At 35.0% G+C, this 13482-nt stretch overlaps 1 protein-coding gene and 1 long non-coding RNA gene across 2 annotated transcripts in view; both read left to right on the plus strand.

Moving 5' to 3' along the window:
* Positions 1-2640: 2640 nt before the first annotated feature.
* On the plus strand, positions 2641-4828 carry LOC139869282 (uncharacterized). The gene is made up of 4 exons (XR_011766036.1): positions 2641-3073; positions 3256-4104; positions 4215-4396; positions 4487-4828. It is a non-coding gene; the product is annotated as an uncharacterized lncRNA (long non-coding RNA).
* A 5772-nt stretch (positions 4829-10600) lies between these two features.
* Positions 10601-13482, plus strand: part of LOC139897633 (uncharacterized) — a 33831-nt gene continuing 30949 nt past the window's right edge. Inside the window, exons 1-5 of the mRNA XM_071880332.1 lie at positions 10601-10750; positions 10836-11112; positions 11208-11307; positions 11459-11539; positions 11651-11734. Of these exons, the coding sequence (XP_071736433.1) occupies positions 10601-10750; positions 10836-11112; positions 11208-11307; positions 11459-11539; positions 11651-11734 (692 nt within the window). The remainder of the gene's footprint in view (positions 10751-10835; positions 11113-11207; positions 11308-11458; positions 11540-11650; positions 11735-13482) is intronic.

Here is a 13482-nt window from a genome sequence, read left to right on the forward strand (position 1 = left end):
CAAAGATTTATTTATGGAGCTGATTTGTTTTCTTTGATAAGAAGTTACACATTATTACATTAATTGTGTATACTATAATTTACAAATGTTATCGATTAAAAGTTAATAGTTAAGATATGAAATTATATTAACCATAGAAAAATTGTATAAAATTTAAATCGAAAAGCAGGAATATGTCATGATATGTATATTTCACATCTAAAAAATTTCTTGACATAAACTCTTGATCACAATCAGAAGTCAAGATATGTAAGCATTACCTTGAGTCTAGTATTTCGAAAATGGACTGGTTCCCCCAGTCTGATAAAAAAAGCACTTACGAATTATTATGAAATTCATAGCACTTACAAACAAGTAGTCAGGTTTGTCAATATATATAAAACTTGCATAATATAAATTGTCAAGTATTAAAATGCTTTCTAGACTTTGTTGGTATCAAGTGTAAGCAGAATTTGTAAAACTAATTTGGTATAAATTGGTTTTGTTTTCCGAATCACGGGATCATGACATATAGTACTCCATTGAACATCTGATGTGTATACTGAGTGATGAATTTCAAAAAGCTATAAGCAAAGTAAAACAAAATTGTCGAATTAAAAGGATCACAATTCTTCAAATTGACATACCTTCAATCATTCGTACTCATATGACACCCACTTGACTAAATTAATTAAAATTTTCCAATTAAAAGGAATGGCTAAATAGTAATTCCTTCTTTACAAAAACTAACCTCACAGTGAGAACCATTTTTCAGAGATTCGATGTATGGAACTTACTTGTGGCTTCATTAAGTTCACCCACAACACACTCGTGTGGTCTCAGCTTCTTTGTAACGAAAATGTACCCTACACACATTTATGGTTCAATAAGTTAGAAATTTCTTTTTTACTTATAATTATATATACATATCAACATATCACTACATGTTTAAACACAAAAAATGCAATTTTAGTGAATCTTTAATGCAATAACTGATGCTACATGTTTTTTTCTAACTGTAGATGCTATAGGCTACAAAACAAAAAATAATTGCATTAAAAAAAACATCTAAAAAAACATAAAACCTCATACAAACAAATTATCAAAGGATCTTTCAAAAAAGAATAAAAACTCATTCAAAAAATAATTTCATGTTATAGGGACGAAGTCACCTCAAATGCACCTTTAGCATATAAATCTACAAAATTCATAGTCATAATCGATCATTCAAAGTAGAAAACATACCTCTCAATATTAATTCTGGTTCCCAATTGAGTTTGGTAACATAATATCAAGACCGTTGTCAATGGGAACAACTCCTCTTTGCTGAATTGCAGTGGTTTCTCAAAATTGAAAAAGAACAAATTCTAACAATAAGATAATACTGAATAGATGAGTGCTTACTAATACTTCGGCGATATAAAAGTCAACATTTTTAACTAATACATGATGCCAATAGCTAAAAATCAAAACCAACAAAATCACTAATATTACCTCCAATGAAATAAACTTAATGATTTCTCAAACACTTGGGCCAATTTTGCTGACCTAATTGAGTACGATAAGTTTTTGATGTACAGAATTTAATTCCTTCTTTTTTATCGTCTTCAGCGTCATCATTTACATAATTTTCTGTTTTTCAATTCGGCTTCAATCGTTTAAACGTCAACTAAAACTGAGATAAGTACATCATCATCATCATGAGTAAGATAGCAAACCCTAATTTGAGAGTACACATTTAATCAAATAATAGAATTGCAACAATACCTTGTATTATGGCAGAAACTGAGACATGAAAGAAAAAACAATCGGCCAGTGAAACGGATAAATTAAAAAATTAATAAACCTTATGCATCAAACAACAAATCGAACCCTAAAACCTCTGTTTGATCACACATACGCTGCAAACCCTAAATCACTGAAAATAACGCTGTAAACCCTAAATCGCTGAAAATAACGTTGTAAACCCTAAATCGTTTCAAACCCTAAAAAATTTATACGGATCCGTGCGCAATATTGTAGTGATTAAATCAGATGTAATGGTTGGCGATCCAATCGGCGGTAGTTTTCAGTCGCCGACGTTTTAAGGATTTGAGGTGTTGAGGTTTGAAAAAAGTGTAGATGGAAGAGAGAAGATGGGTTTGTTGACACGTGTCACCATTTGGTGAATTAAAAAGAAAAAGAAAAAGAAAAAACGAAAATTGGTGGTGTCTGACACTTGTACGTTTTGATATTATACATACATAATTACAATTTGTTTTGATATTTTTAGTTGCTTCGTACAACATAAACGGTTGATCCATTTATGTTAAAACTTAAGTAAATGCAAAGTTTATGCATATGTAAAAATGTTACAGTTTTGACGATTTTCAAATTTATTTTTGTTATTTAGTGATAAGACTATCTATCTATCTATCTATCTATCTATTTCTATTCTATTCCTCACATAAAGCATGATGCTTATTGCTGACGTGTCACTCTGACATTACTCTGACATTGAATCCACAATTTCAGTGCCACTTGAAATTTTTCTAATTAATCCGTATTATTATTATTATTATTGTTGTTAATCACCACAAATTAACAACAGGACCAATCATCATCGTAATTAACTTCTGACCCTCTACAAAAAAACGGATCTAATAACTACAACCTCTCTCTTCAACATCCATCCTCCCACAACCTTTTGGATCGTCGATTTTTACCTCCGATCGCTGCAATATTTTACACCGCTACAACAGATTAAATCGCTACATCTTCTGCTTCTGATGGTATAATTATGTATATTATCTCCAGTATACCTCAAATCACCGATACCTTTATTCTTATTCTTACGTTCTTCTTCTTCTACTACTCAATTAGGGTTGCGAATTTAGGGTTTTAGGGTTTCACGATAGTCAGAATGAAAAAGAGGGATGAGCACGATAGTCAGTTTTAGTGTTTAACCTTTTTTTTACTAAATCGTGATGTTGGTGTCTCAACCCTTTTCTAATTTAAATCTTCTTCATCAAATTTGATGATGTGTACGGTATATACTATGGTCGTGAAGATTGAACATTCAATCAATTTATTCCTTTAATTGCCGAAACAACAGGTATTTCACCTCACGCTTTTTGCAGGTTCTTTCGACTTCCCTTCTTTAATTTATCCGCGGTCAATTGCATGTTTTAAATCTGATTTCGGTTTTCGTTGTTCGTAGCTTTTTTCACGCACAAAACCATTTGAAGTTGGGGTTTCCACCGTTGGGTTAATCGTTTCCATTTTTTGGTGTTGCAGGTTATCGTATTGCTTCACTATTTCGTATCGTTCAAGTAAGTTCTGTTTTGGTTATGCTGGAAACTTTTTTTTTTTTTTTTTTTTTTTGTACCGATGTGTTTTTTTCCGGCCAGAAGTTAGCGTCTTTTGGTCTCTTCGCCCAGGTATTTTTTTGCAGGTTATTTTCCTACTCACCGTTTCTTTGCTTCTCAGGTACGGTTCTTTTTTTGTGTTTTTTTAAAGTTTTATTCGTGCTTGATTATATTCGTATCTACCATATTGTTGTTTCTACGACTTATCAACCTTAGATTTATTGTGTCTTAATATTTGTCATATTTTCTATTTGGTTGTATGTTTTTGAACTCATTGTGGTTATATGTTGTTTATGTTATGTGGCCATATGTACTTTTCTAAAGTTTCTTAACTTTTTTAAAGTTTCTTAACTGTATATGAATCTAAGGTGTTTAATATTTGCAATTATTTTTTTTGATACATGTTGTTTGTGTTATTTTTTCTGTTGGCCAGTGGTAGCAGGTATTGTAATTTGATTTTTTGTTGAAATTGTGTTCGCAATTTTTTGTCTCTGCTGTTTCGTAAAAGTGAAATGGCACCTAAGAAACGTCAAAGGAAATCACCTGGTGATCAAAACAATGATACCCAGGCTTCGACGAACACGTCACAACTGTCATCTAGACAAATATCAAAAAGAGAAATATGTTGCGTGATTGCGTGAACGTAATCGTATGGTTGGGTTACCTTCTTACCAATCTTCTTTTTTTATCGTTTCTGACGAACTTTCTGCTGTTCATTCACTTGATAATGCTTATCATGTTGAAGCCTCTTCAAACCGTGATAATGAAATCACTTCAGGTAGTATGCATATTGCTTTATGTTGTTTTTATCTTTTCCTTACAAATTTCTATTTGTCTTATTCTGAGTATATTTTTCCTTCTTGATGTTGTGTTTGTTGTTTGTAACAGTTGCAACTTCATTGTGTCCACCATTATATCAAATCTCAATTGGTATTCAAACAGTGTGCAGATCACTTACTTCTCATGAAGCCTTTCTAATGGGTCAAATAGACCCGAGATGTCAAAAGCCTTTCTAATGTTTAGATTACATTTGTAATTTTTTATTCGGAGTTCCACGAGTCGATAAGCATGTAAGTACATTTCGATTAACATTAGCGAATTATTTTTAGAATATAAATGATTGCTACTATTTACTATCATTGAGTTAAAAATGGTGCCAGGTACATTTATGGGGCAGAATATTCAATGTTGTATGTTTTTGGGTCGCGATTGCTTTTGCAAAGATGATTTGGGTCACCATTTCTACTGCTGTAATGATGTGGGTCGCATGTGCCATTATATATCTGGTTTGGGTTGGAATCATTATTACAAAATTTATTTGGGTTGCAATTGTTGCTGTTTGATAGTCTTGGGCAAAAATTGGCGCTGGTTGAAAATCTCAGGAAAGTTGAAATGTTTAAGGTTTATTGATGCTGAAATTAAGGTTAAGATGAATAATGCAAGTTTATATTGTTGGAACTTGATTTATTGAATACTAGAAGATGGTTATGTGGGTTTTGGTTGCTATGGGATTTTGATAATGGTGGGATTGGGATCTTGAAATTGGTTGATAAATGTAAATTGTGTTTCAAAAGATAAAAAAGATAATCTGAAGTGTTAATCTGATCTTTGTATTGATTATTGATTAATTTTTAGAAATTGAATTAGATATATGAGATTATACAGCTAAGGTTATATATACAAAGATGTGCAACGGCTCTTTCTACTTTAGGGATGGCTCCATTTAGACTTTTGGAACCCCCTTTACAAAAGTGGAAGTGCAGGCTGCAGTTGACCCGTTAACTTGGCTGTTAGTGTGATCTTGTGACTTGTCTCTAATAGGAAGTGATGAAGTGTGCAACTAAGGTTAAATTACCTTAAATGGTAATTTGACCGTTGTTGACTTTTGTGCTTTATTCTAACACTCCCCCTCAAGTTGAATAGTTAGGTTTTCAATGTTCAACTTGCTAAGCACTTCACTGAATAATCTTCCATTGACTGATTTGGTAAGGATGTCTGCTAGTTGGTCTTCTGATCTGATAGATGGGAGAGAGATGATTTCACCATCTAGTTTTTCTCGAATAAAATGTCGGTCTATTTCCACATGCTTGGTTCGATCGTGCTGAACTGGATTCTCTGAAATGGCAATTGCTGCTTCATTGTCGCATAAGATTTGAATTGCCTCATTTGGAGGAAAACCGATTTCTGTCAGCAACTTCTTGATCCATAGCGCTTCAACAACCCCTTTTGCTATTCCCCTAAATTCTGACTCGGCACTTGAAAGAGATACAACTTTTTGTTTCTTACTTTTCCATGCCACTAGATTTCCTCCGACAAGTGTGAAGAATCCAGATGTAGATCTTCTATCCCCTTTTTCTCCAGCCCAGCTCGCATCTGTATATATCTGAGTCTTTAGGTGTCCATGTCTCTCAAAAATAACTCCATGATCCGCTGTTTTCTTCAAATATCTGATGATTCTCATTACGGCTTCCAAATGGTGAACCTGTGGTTGATGCATGAATTGACTCACAACTCCAACTGCATGTGCTATATCAGGTCGAGTGTGAGCAAGATAGATGAGTTTCCCCACCATCCTTTGGTATTGCCCTTTATCAGCAAGGTTAGCATCATCTTCCATATACAGTTTCTGGTTTGGAATCATTGGAGTATCGGCTGGTTTGCAATCAATCATACCTGTTTCTGCAAGAAAATCAAGAACATACTTCTTTTGACAGATAAATATTCCCTGTTGCGACCGTAACACCTCAATCCCCAAAAAATATTTAAGTCTGCCCAAGTCTTTCATTTCAAATTCTTTAAACAAGTTTATTTTTAAGTTAGAAATTTCCTCTTTATCATTTCCTGTTATTATCATATCATCAACATAAATGATTAAGCATGTAATTAAATTTCCTTTTCGTTTAAAAAAGAGAGTATGATCCGAGTTACTTTGTTTGAAATCATATTTTTTCATAAATAAAGTAAATCTCCCAAACCAGGCCCGTGGGGATTGTTTTAACCCATATAAAGATTTCTTAAGTCGACAAGCTTCCCCATTTTTGAAGTTTCCGGAGAATCCTGGAGGAGCTTCCATATAGACTTATTCTTTTAATTCACCATGTAGAAAGGCATTCTTCACATCAAATTGGTGAAGTGGCCATTCTTCATTTGCAGCAACTGAGAAAAGAACCCTGATGGTATCAATCTTCGCAACTGGAGAGAAAGTCTCGGAATAATCTATTCCATATTTTTGAGTATATCCCTTGGCAACTAGCCGGGCTTTGTATCTTTCAATGGTACCATCTGGTTTGTATTTTATAGTAAACACCCATCGATTCCCTACTGGTTTCTTTCCTTGAGGAATGACACATTTTTCCCATGTGTCACTTTTCTGGAGTGCTTCCATTTCTTCTTCCATGGCCTTCTTCCATTTTTCAGATTTCATGGCTTGATCAACACTCGCTGGGATTTCTTCAGAATATAAAGCAGAGTTGAATTTTTATGCTTCACTGGATAGGTTTCCTTGTGCAATATTAGCCATAGGATACCGTGACCTTTGCGCTTCTTTTTCTGGTGAGTATCGTTTAGGTGGGACACCTCTATTGACTCTTTGAGGTAGGACATATCGTTGGGTGGTTTCATCGGAATTAGTGTCATTTTGTTCCTCGTGGGTTTGATGTTCATTGTTCGACGAGGTTTCAGGAGGTTCGGAATCTTGTGTTGATGTTTCGAGATTTAGTGTTTCGGGATTTGGTGTTTCGGGATTTGGTGTTTCTATTTGGATATTATCGGGATTTGGATTTTGGATATTGTCGGGATTTGGACTTTCGGGATTTGGATTTGGTGTTGGAATTTGGATATTATCAGTGTTAGGTGTCCACTGTATCCAACTTAGAGTGTCATCATCCTTTTTCTCCCCCTCGCTCGTAAGTTGGGTATCATAATAATATTCGGTTTCGACAAAGTCACAGTTCATTGTGGTAAAAACATGACGCCTTTTGGGACTGTAACACCGATATCCTTTTTGGTTTATTCCATAACCAACCATGACACATTTTTCCGCACATGGATCTAGTTTGGTACGCTCATGTTTCGGAATATGAACGAAGACCGAGCATCCAAATATTCGAGGTTCAATGCTAAATGAGGTCGGAAGGGTATGGAATTGGGAAAGCGTATCTCTAGGGGTTTTTGTGCCCAAAACCTTAGTAGGTAAACGGTTGATAAGATAGGTAGCGGAAGCAAGGGCTTCGGGCCAAAAACTTTTCGGAGCCTTGGATTCAATTAATAAAGCTCTTGTCATTTCTAAAAGTAGTCGATTTTTACGTTCGGCTATGCCATTTTGCTCGGGAGTATGAGCGCACGAGGTTTGATGAATAATCCCATTATTTTCGCAGAAAAGTTTCATTGATGAGTTTACAAACTCACCCCCATTATCGGACCTTAACATTTGTATGTTTTTATTAAATTGGGTTTGTACCATTTTATAAAAGTGAGAAAATTTCTCAAAAACTTCTGATTTGTGGGTGAGAAAATAAATCCAAGTCATGCGAGAATGGTCATCAATAAATAGAACAAAATATCGGAAGTTTTTCCCCCCAATGACCGGTGCAGGACCCCATACATCCGAATGGATTAAAGCAAACGGTATATCTTTCCTTGTATTACTAGGTTTAAAAGTATTTCGATGGCTTTTGGCCAAAATACAAGTCTCACAGTTTAAATTAATATTGGATTTAAAAAGACTAGGGAATAAAGCATGTAAGTATCCGGCAGAAGGGTGACCCAACCTTCTATGCCACAACCAAGCTTCCCTCGTAGGTGTCCCATGAGCAAGCATCACGGTACCTTGTTGGGTTACTTCGTTCACATAGTACAACCCGCCCCGTTCAGTACCACGTCCAATAATCACCCCAGTCCTGATATCTTGAAGGATACAGAAAGTGGGGTGTAATAAAACTGAACAATTTAATTCTTTTGTAACGTGGCTAACGGATAAAAGTTTATGAGACAGCGTTGGAATATATAAACAATTAGACAATTTCATTGTTGGAGTAATTTCAATTCTACCACCCCCTTCAACTTGTACAACTCCTCCATTGGCCGTTTGGATTTTATTAACCCGAGGATTTGATTCGGAACAAAAGTCGGATTTTTCAAAACTCATGGTGTGCGTAGCACCACAATCAAAAATCCATTCATTACTCTTTTCGTTGTTTGAAATCATATTAGCTTTTCCGGTATAACCCGAGCTCTTGATTAGATTTTTAAAAATAGTGTTTTGGGCTGGTTTACAAAAGTTTTGGGTCTCGGCTTGAATATTTTTGGTCAAATTGTTTGTATTTATAAGCCCATTCATATTATTTTTACCAAACCCACTTGTTTTCAAGCCCACTTGTTGCAAGTCCACACCATCCTTTTTCTTTTTTTTATTTATTAAAGAATTCTTTTTTTTTTTTCTTTATTTAAAAACCATCCGTGACTTTTGCAAAAAAGGGTTGGTTTACTTCTTTTATTTATTAACCTCTCTCTCTTTCTTTTTACTGTATACGCATGATAACCAGATACAGCCTTTTCATCTTTGGGGCTTGTTCCATTTATGCTTTCTTCTACAATCTCATCTAGAAATTGCAGACAATAAAAACGATTCTGGTTCCTCTCATCAATCGGAAGTTTCAAATTAGGGTTTAAGGGATTTATCCCTTCCACCCTTTTTGTCGGTTTTTGCAAGGAATAAGGATTTTTGACTGATGGATCGATAGGAAGTTTCAAATTAGGGTTTAAGGGATTTATCCCTTTCACCCTTTTGGTCGATCCTAGCAAAGACCAGGAATTAAAGGATAGATTTTTACCTCTTGTGGTGTCGTTGCCGCCGGTGACTTTATGATTGACGCCGGTTGCCTCTGCCATCATAGCTCCGCCACGTTGTTGTTTGTGCCACCAATTGGGGTACCTAATAAGCTTAAAACAGTTAATTACTGTGTGTTCTTGCATTCCGCAATAAACACACCTCAGAGGTTGTGGTGGTCTATGGTGGTCGGTGGTGGCAGCCCTTGATTCACTACAAGGAGGTTTTTGACATAAAGCGTCCAGGTAAGTTCTTCCATCTTGTGGGCTATTGAACTTGCTACCGTCTAAAATTAACATGGCAGCTCGGTTCAATTTTGAGCTACCGTCGATTTTAGACATGGTGGCTTTGTTAATGGTTGATGATTGAGCCATTGAAGTGTTACTATGATTCAGAATCAGTACACTCGCTCTGATACCATGTTTCAAAAGATAAAAAAGATAATCTGAAGTGTTAATCTGATCTTTGTATTGATTATTGATTAATTTTTACAAATTGAATTAGATATATGAGATTATACAGCTAAGGTTATATATACAAAGATGTGCAACGACTCTTTCTACTTTAGGGATGGCTCCATTTAGACTTTTGGAACCCCCTTTACAAAAGTGGAAGTGCAGGCTGCAGTTGACCCGTTAACTTGGCTGTTAGTGTGATCTTGTGACTTGTCTCTAATAGGAAGTGATGAAGTGTGCAACTAAAGTTAAATTACCTTAAATGGTAATTTGACCGTTGTTGACTTTTGTGCTTTATTCTAACAAATTGTACCAAATGGTAACGTCTTTAAATATTAGAGAAGAGGATATTAGTCTTGGAATAGTAGGGTCAGAGATTTAAACTTAAATGGTTAAACATGTGATCTACATAACGTTTTCTGGGCAGAAGTTTATTTTGAGTATTATTAAATAGGCCGAGGTTAATTATTGGCTTTTGGGCTTAAAGGAGTGTTCCTTCTCGAAGACGTTGAAGAATACCTATAGTTAATGTTCAATTGGTCGAATGTTAAAACTTTGGTTATTTAATGATTACAAAACATTTCATATATAACCTTCTTAGGTTTTATACTTAATGAAAACATTCGTATTTTTTATGTTTGAATGGTTAGTTAATGTTACAAGTAATATACTAAAACTTTGGTAGTTTTGTTAATTGATATAGCATAAGCGATATTCAGTTTGTTTGATTAAAAGTAACCGTGCAACGCACGGGCTCTTAAAGGCTAGTAATCACACATAATTATAAATAGTGGATAATTTTAAACTCCATGTAATCCGCTTACTCCTTAACTGTATCCCAAAAACTCCTCAATGTGTGATCTATCCCTAAAATAACTATTTCATAACCTTTCCATTTCATTCTAAATTCATCAGTCCATCAATCTTATTAAAACTACACATGTTTGCTTTCATTCATCCAACATTCATTCATCTTCTCTCTGCTTCTTCAAATGGCTATGAGCCATGTTTTGATTAGTAGACATAACCAAAAGATACCTAACATCAACATTCGTGTTAAGGTTTTAAAAGTTGAGACACTCACCACAAAGAATTTCGATAATGGAAAACTTTTTTTGGATTTGTTTGTTTCAGATGAAGAGGTATATATCATGATAAGATATGTTATAGATACTTAACTTTTCTTATCTAAAATCAATGTGTAAACGTTGTTTTAATTTTTAACAGGGTGCTAGGATTGGAGTTATAATTAAAAATCTACTTAAGGATAAGTATGAACCTATTATGAAATTACAACATAATTTTTACTTGAAAAACGCATTTGTTATCAACAATCCATTTAAAGGTAGTGGTGTGCATTGGGAACACGAATCTAAAATGATGATTACTCCAAAAACCATTGTTCTTAATATTGATTCCACTGAATGGGTTGGACACAATAGTTTCAAATTTATTCCATTCACAGATCTGGCAAACAGTCAAATGGAAGAGGAGGTAACTGCAGGTAAGAACAATTTCTATAAAATAGTTTTTCAAACATATTATTCTTATTTATGTAACTAATAATTAGCTTACTATTGTTCTTTAACTTTGTTTCAGATGTCATTGGTAGATTGCAGTATTACAGTGGAGTTAAGCAATTCAGAAATCGTGACGAACTCAAATCTAAATATATAAATTTAGAACTGAAAGATTTGGAGTAACATCTTAATTTATTTCATTTGTATAATAATGTCTACTAAATTACTTCATACTTTCATGTAATTAAATAGAATCTGTTGGACCTTTTTTCAAAAGTGGTGTAGTAGTTGGAATAAAAGTATATTAATCATGTTCTATGAATATTGTAGACAAACGGACTATCACGACCGATTTGGGAAACAGCAATTGATTGACGCGAATGTTCAATGTGTCTCAGATTTCAGGAAAAGGTATATAATACAAACTGTGTCTCACATTAATTGTAACAACCGAAGTATTCAATATATCCTGAATACTTAAATGTCCGTGACAACCGAATTACCAATGTTTTGTCCTTGCAGGATTCTTGAACTTCATGCGACTGATGACTCGGTAGGGTCTCTAGCCCCATCCCTAAAACCACCTACCAATAGTCTTCTAGAATGGTTTACATAAGTAACTTGCGTAGGTTGTAGTGAGCTACCAATCACTAAGGTTAGTGAAAAATTAACTTCATAATATATCCTGCATTACAGTAACTGCACTTTGTATTTTATTTTTTTATATCTTAATGTTTGTTAAAAATAACTAAATACAACTAACATTTGCAGGCTGGTGTCTATGTTTTTGTAGCAAAAATAATTTTTGTACTACCCGAAGAGCCATGGTTTTACATAGCTTGTAAGAAGTGTCATCATAAAGCTGTTAGGATATTAGGACCCAAACAACGCTAGTAATTCTACAAGATTACTAGCCGAGTAGTGATACTATCAAGATCACTCAACCCACTTAATGAACGAAAGATAATAAATGCGAAAAAGTAAATCGACACAAGATATAACGTGGTTATATGCAATCGTTGTGATTGCTTTAGTCCACGGACCAACTAGAGATCGTTTATTTACTGAATATTTGAGAGTGGTGTGTTACAATGACTATGAATGAGCTCTATATATAGAGCAAACAAGAAACCAACCAAACTACAACTTGATCTTCAAGTGTGCTAGTAATCATGAAAGATAAATCAACTAGCCATGCTTTACACCCACTAATGACATGATCACAGCCACAATTAGTGGTGTAAAGCAACCCACTAAGCACCTAAAGTGAAAGGAGAATCAATCAAGATCGGATCCCATGTGTGCAAGTTGCCCACTTGCTGCCAGACATCGTGCGCGCCGTGCACACTTAAACGTGCGCCGTGCACACTCCCAAACTTCGAGCAAGCCTTCTGATCAAAACTTCTCTAGTGCGCGCAGGGAGCGCGCCGCGCACCATCACCGCGCACAATCAATTTGCTCTGTTTTTGATCTGTTTTTCTCTGTTTCACGCTTACCGAAATCTGCAAAATCCGTGCAAGTGTTGAAACAGTTTTTAGTGACACTTTTTCCAGTTTTGTTTAAATGTCTCCACACTCCAACAATCTCCCACTTAGAGACTTTGAACAAGCTCCATTCATATCAATGAATTTACCAAGAACATTAAACCACCTTCGATTACCGCCAAATATCATTTGGGACACGCACGCTCAACACATTCTTCGGATGAGTAGACTTTCGATAAAAGGTCTTCAATACTACTTGTTAAACTTGTAACACCATTCACATCTCTAGCTGGGGTCTTCTCTCATCAATTCATGAGAAGACCAATTGAGGTAATGCAAAACCTCAATTTTTCCGTCGTAACCACCTTAGTAAACATATCGACAGGATTCTTTGTACCAAGGATTTTCTCCAAGAATAAAGTGTCATCATTTATATGTTGTCGAATAAAATGATACCTTATCTTGATGTGTTTCGTTCGACTATGAAACACCGGATTCTTCCCAAGATGAACCGCACTTTGATTATCACAATACAAGACGCAATAGTCTTGTCTTTTACCCAACTCGCCTAAGAAGTTCTTCAACCAAACTAGCTCTTTAGAAGCTTCCGCAATAGCCATGTATTCGGCTTCGGTGGTTGACAAAGCAACACTCTTTTGCAATCGAGATAACCAACTAATCGCCGTCTTCCCCATTGTGAAAACATAACCCGTAGTGCTTTTCCCCGAATCATCACATCCACCCAAATTAGCATCCGCATAACCTCTAAGTATGAGATTGTTTTTGGAGAAACACAATCCCATATTAGAAGTACCTTTCAAATAACGAAGCAACCATTTGACCGCTTCCCAATGCTCTTTTCCCGGATTA

The sequence above is a fragment of the Rutidosis leptorrhynchoides genome, chromosome 1 (assembly GCF_046630445.1).
Source record: "Rutidosis leptorrhynchoides isolate AG116_Rl617_1_P2 chromosome 1, CSIRO_AGI_Rlap_v1, whole genome shotgun sequence".
In the NCBI taxonomy this organism is placed as follows: domain Eukaryota; kingdom Viridiplantae; phylum Streptophyta; class Magnoliopsida; order Asterales; family Asteraceae; genus Rutidosis; species Rutidosis leptorrhynchoides.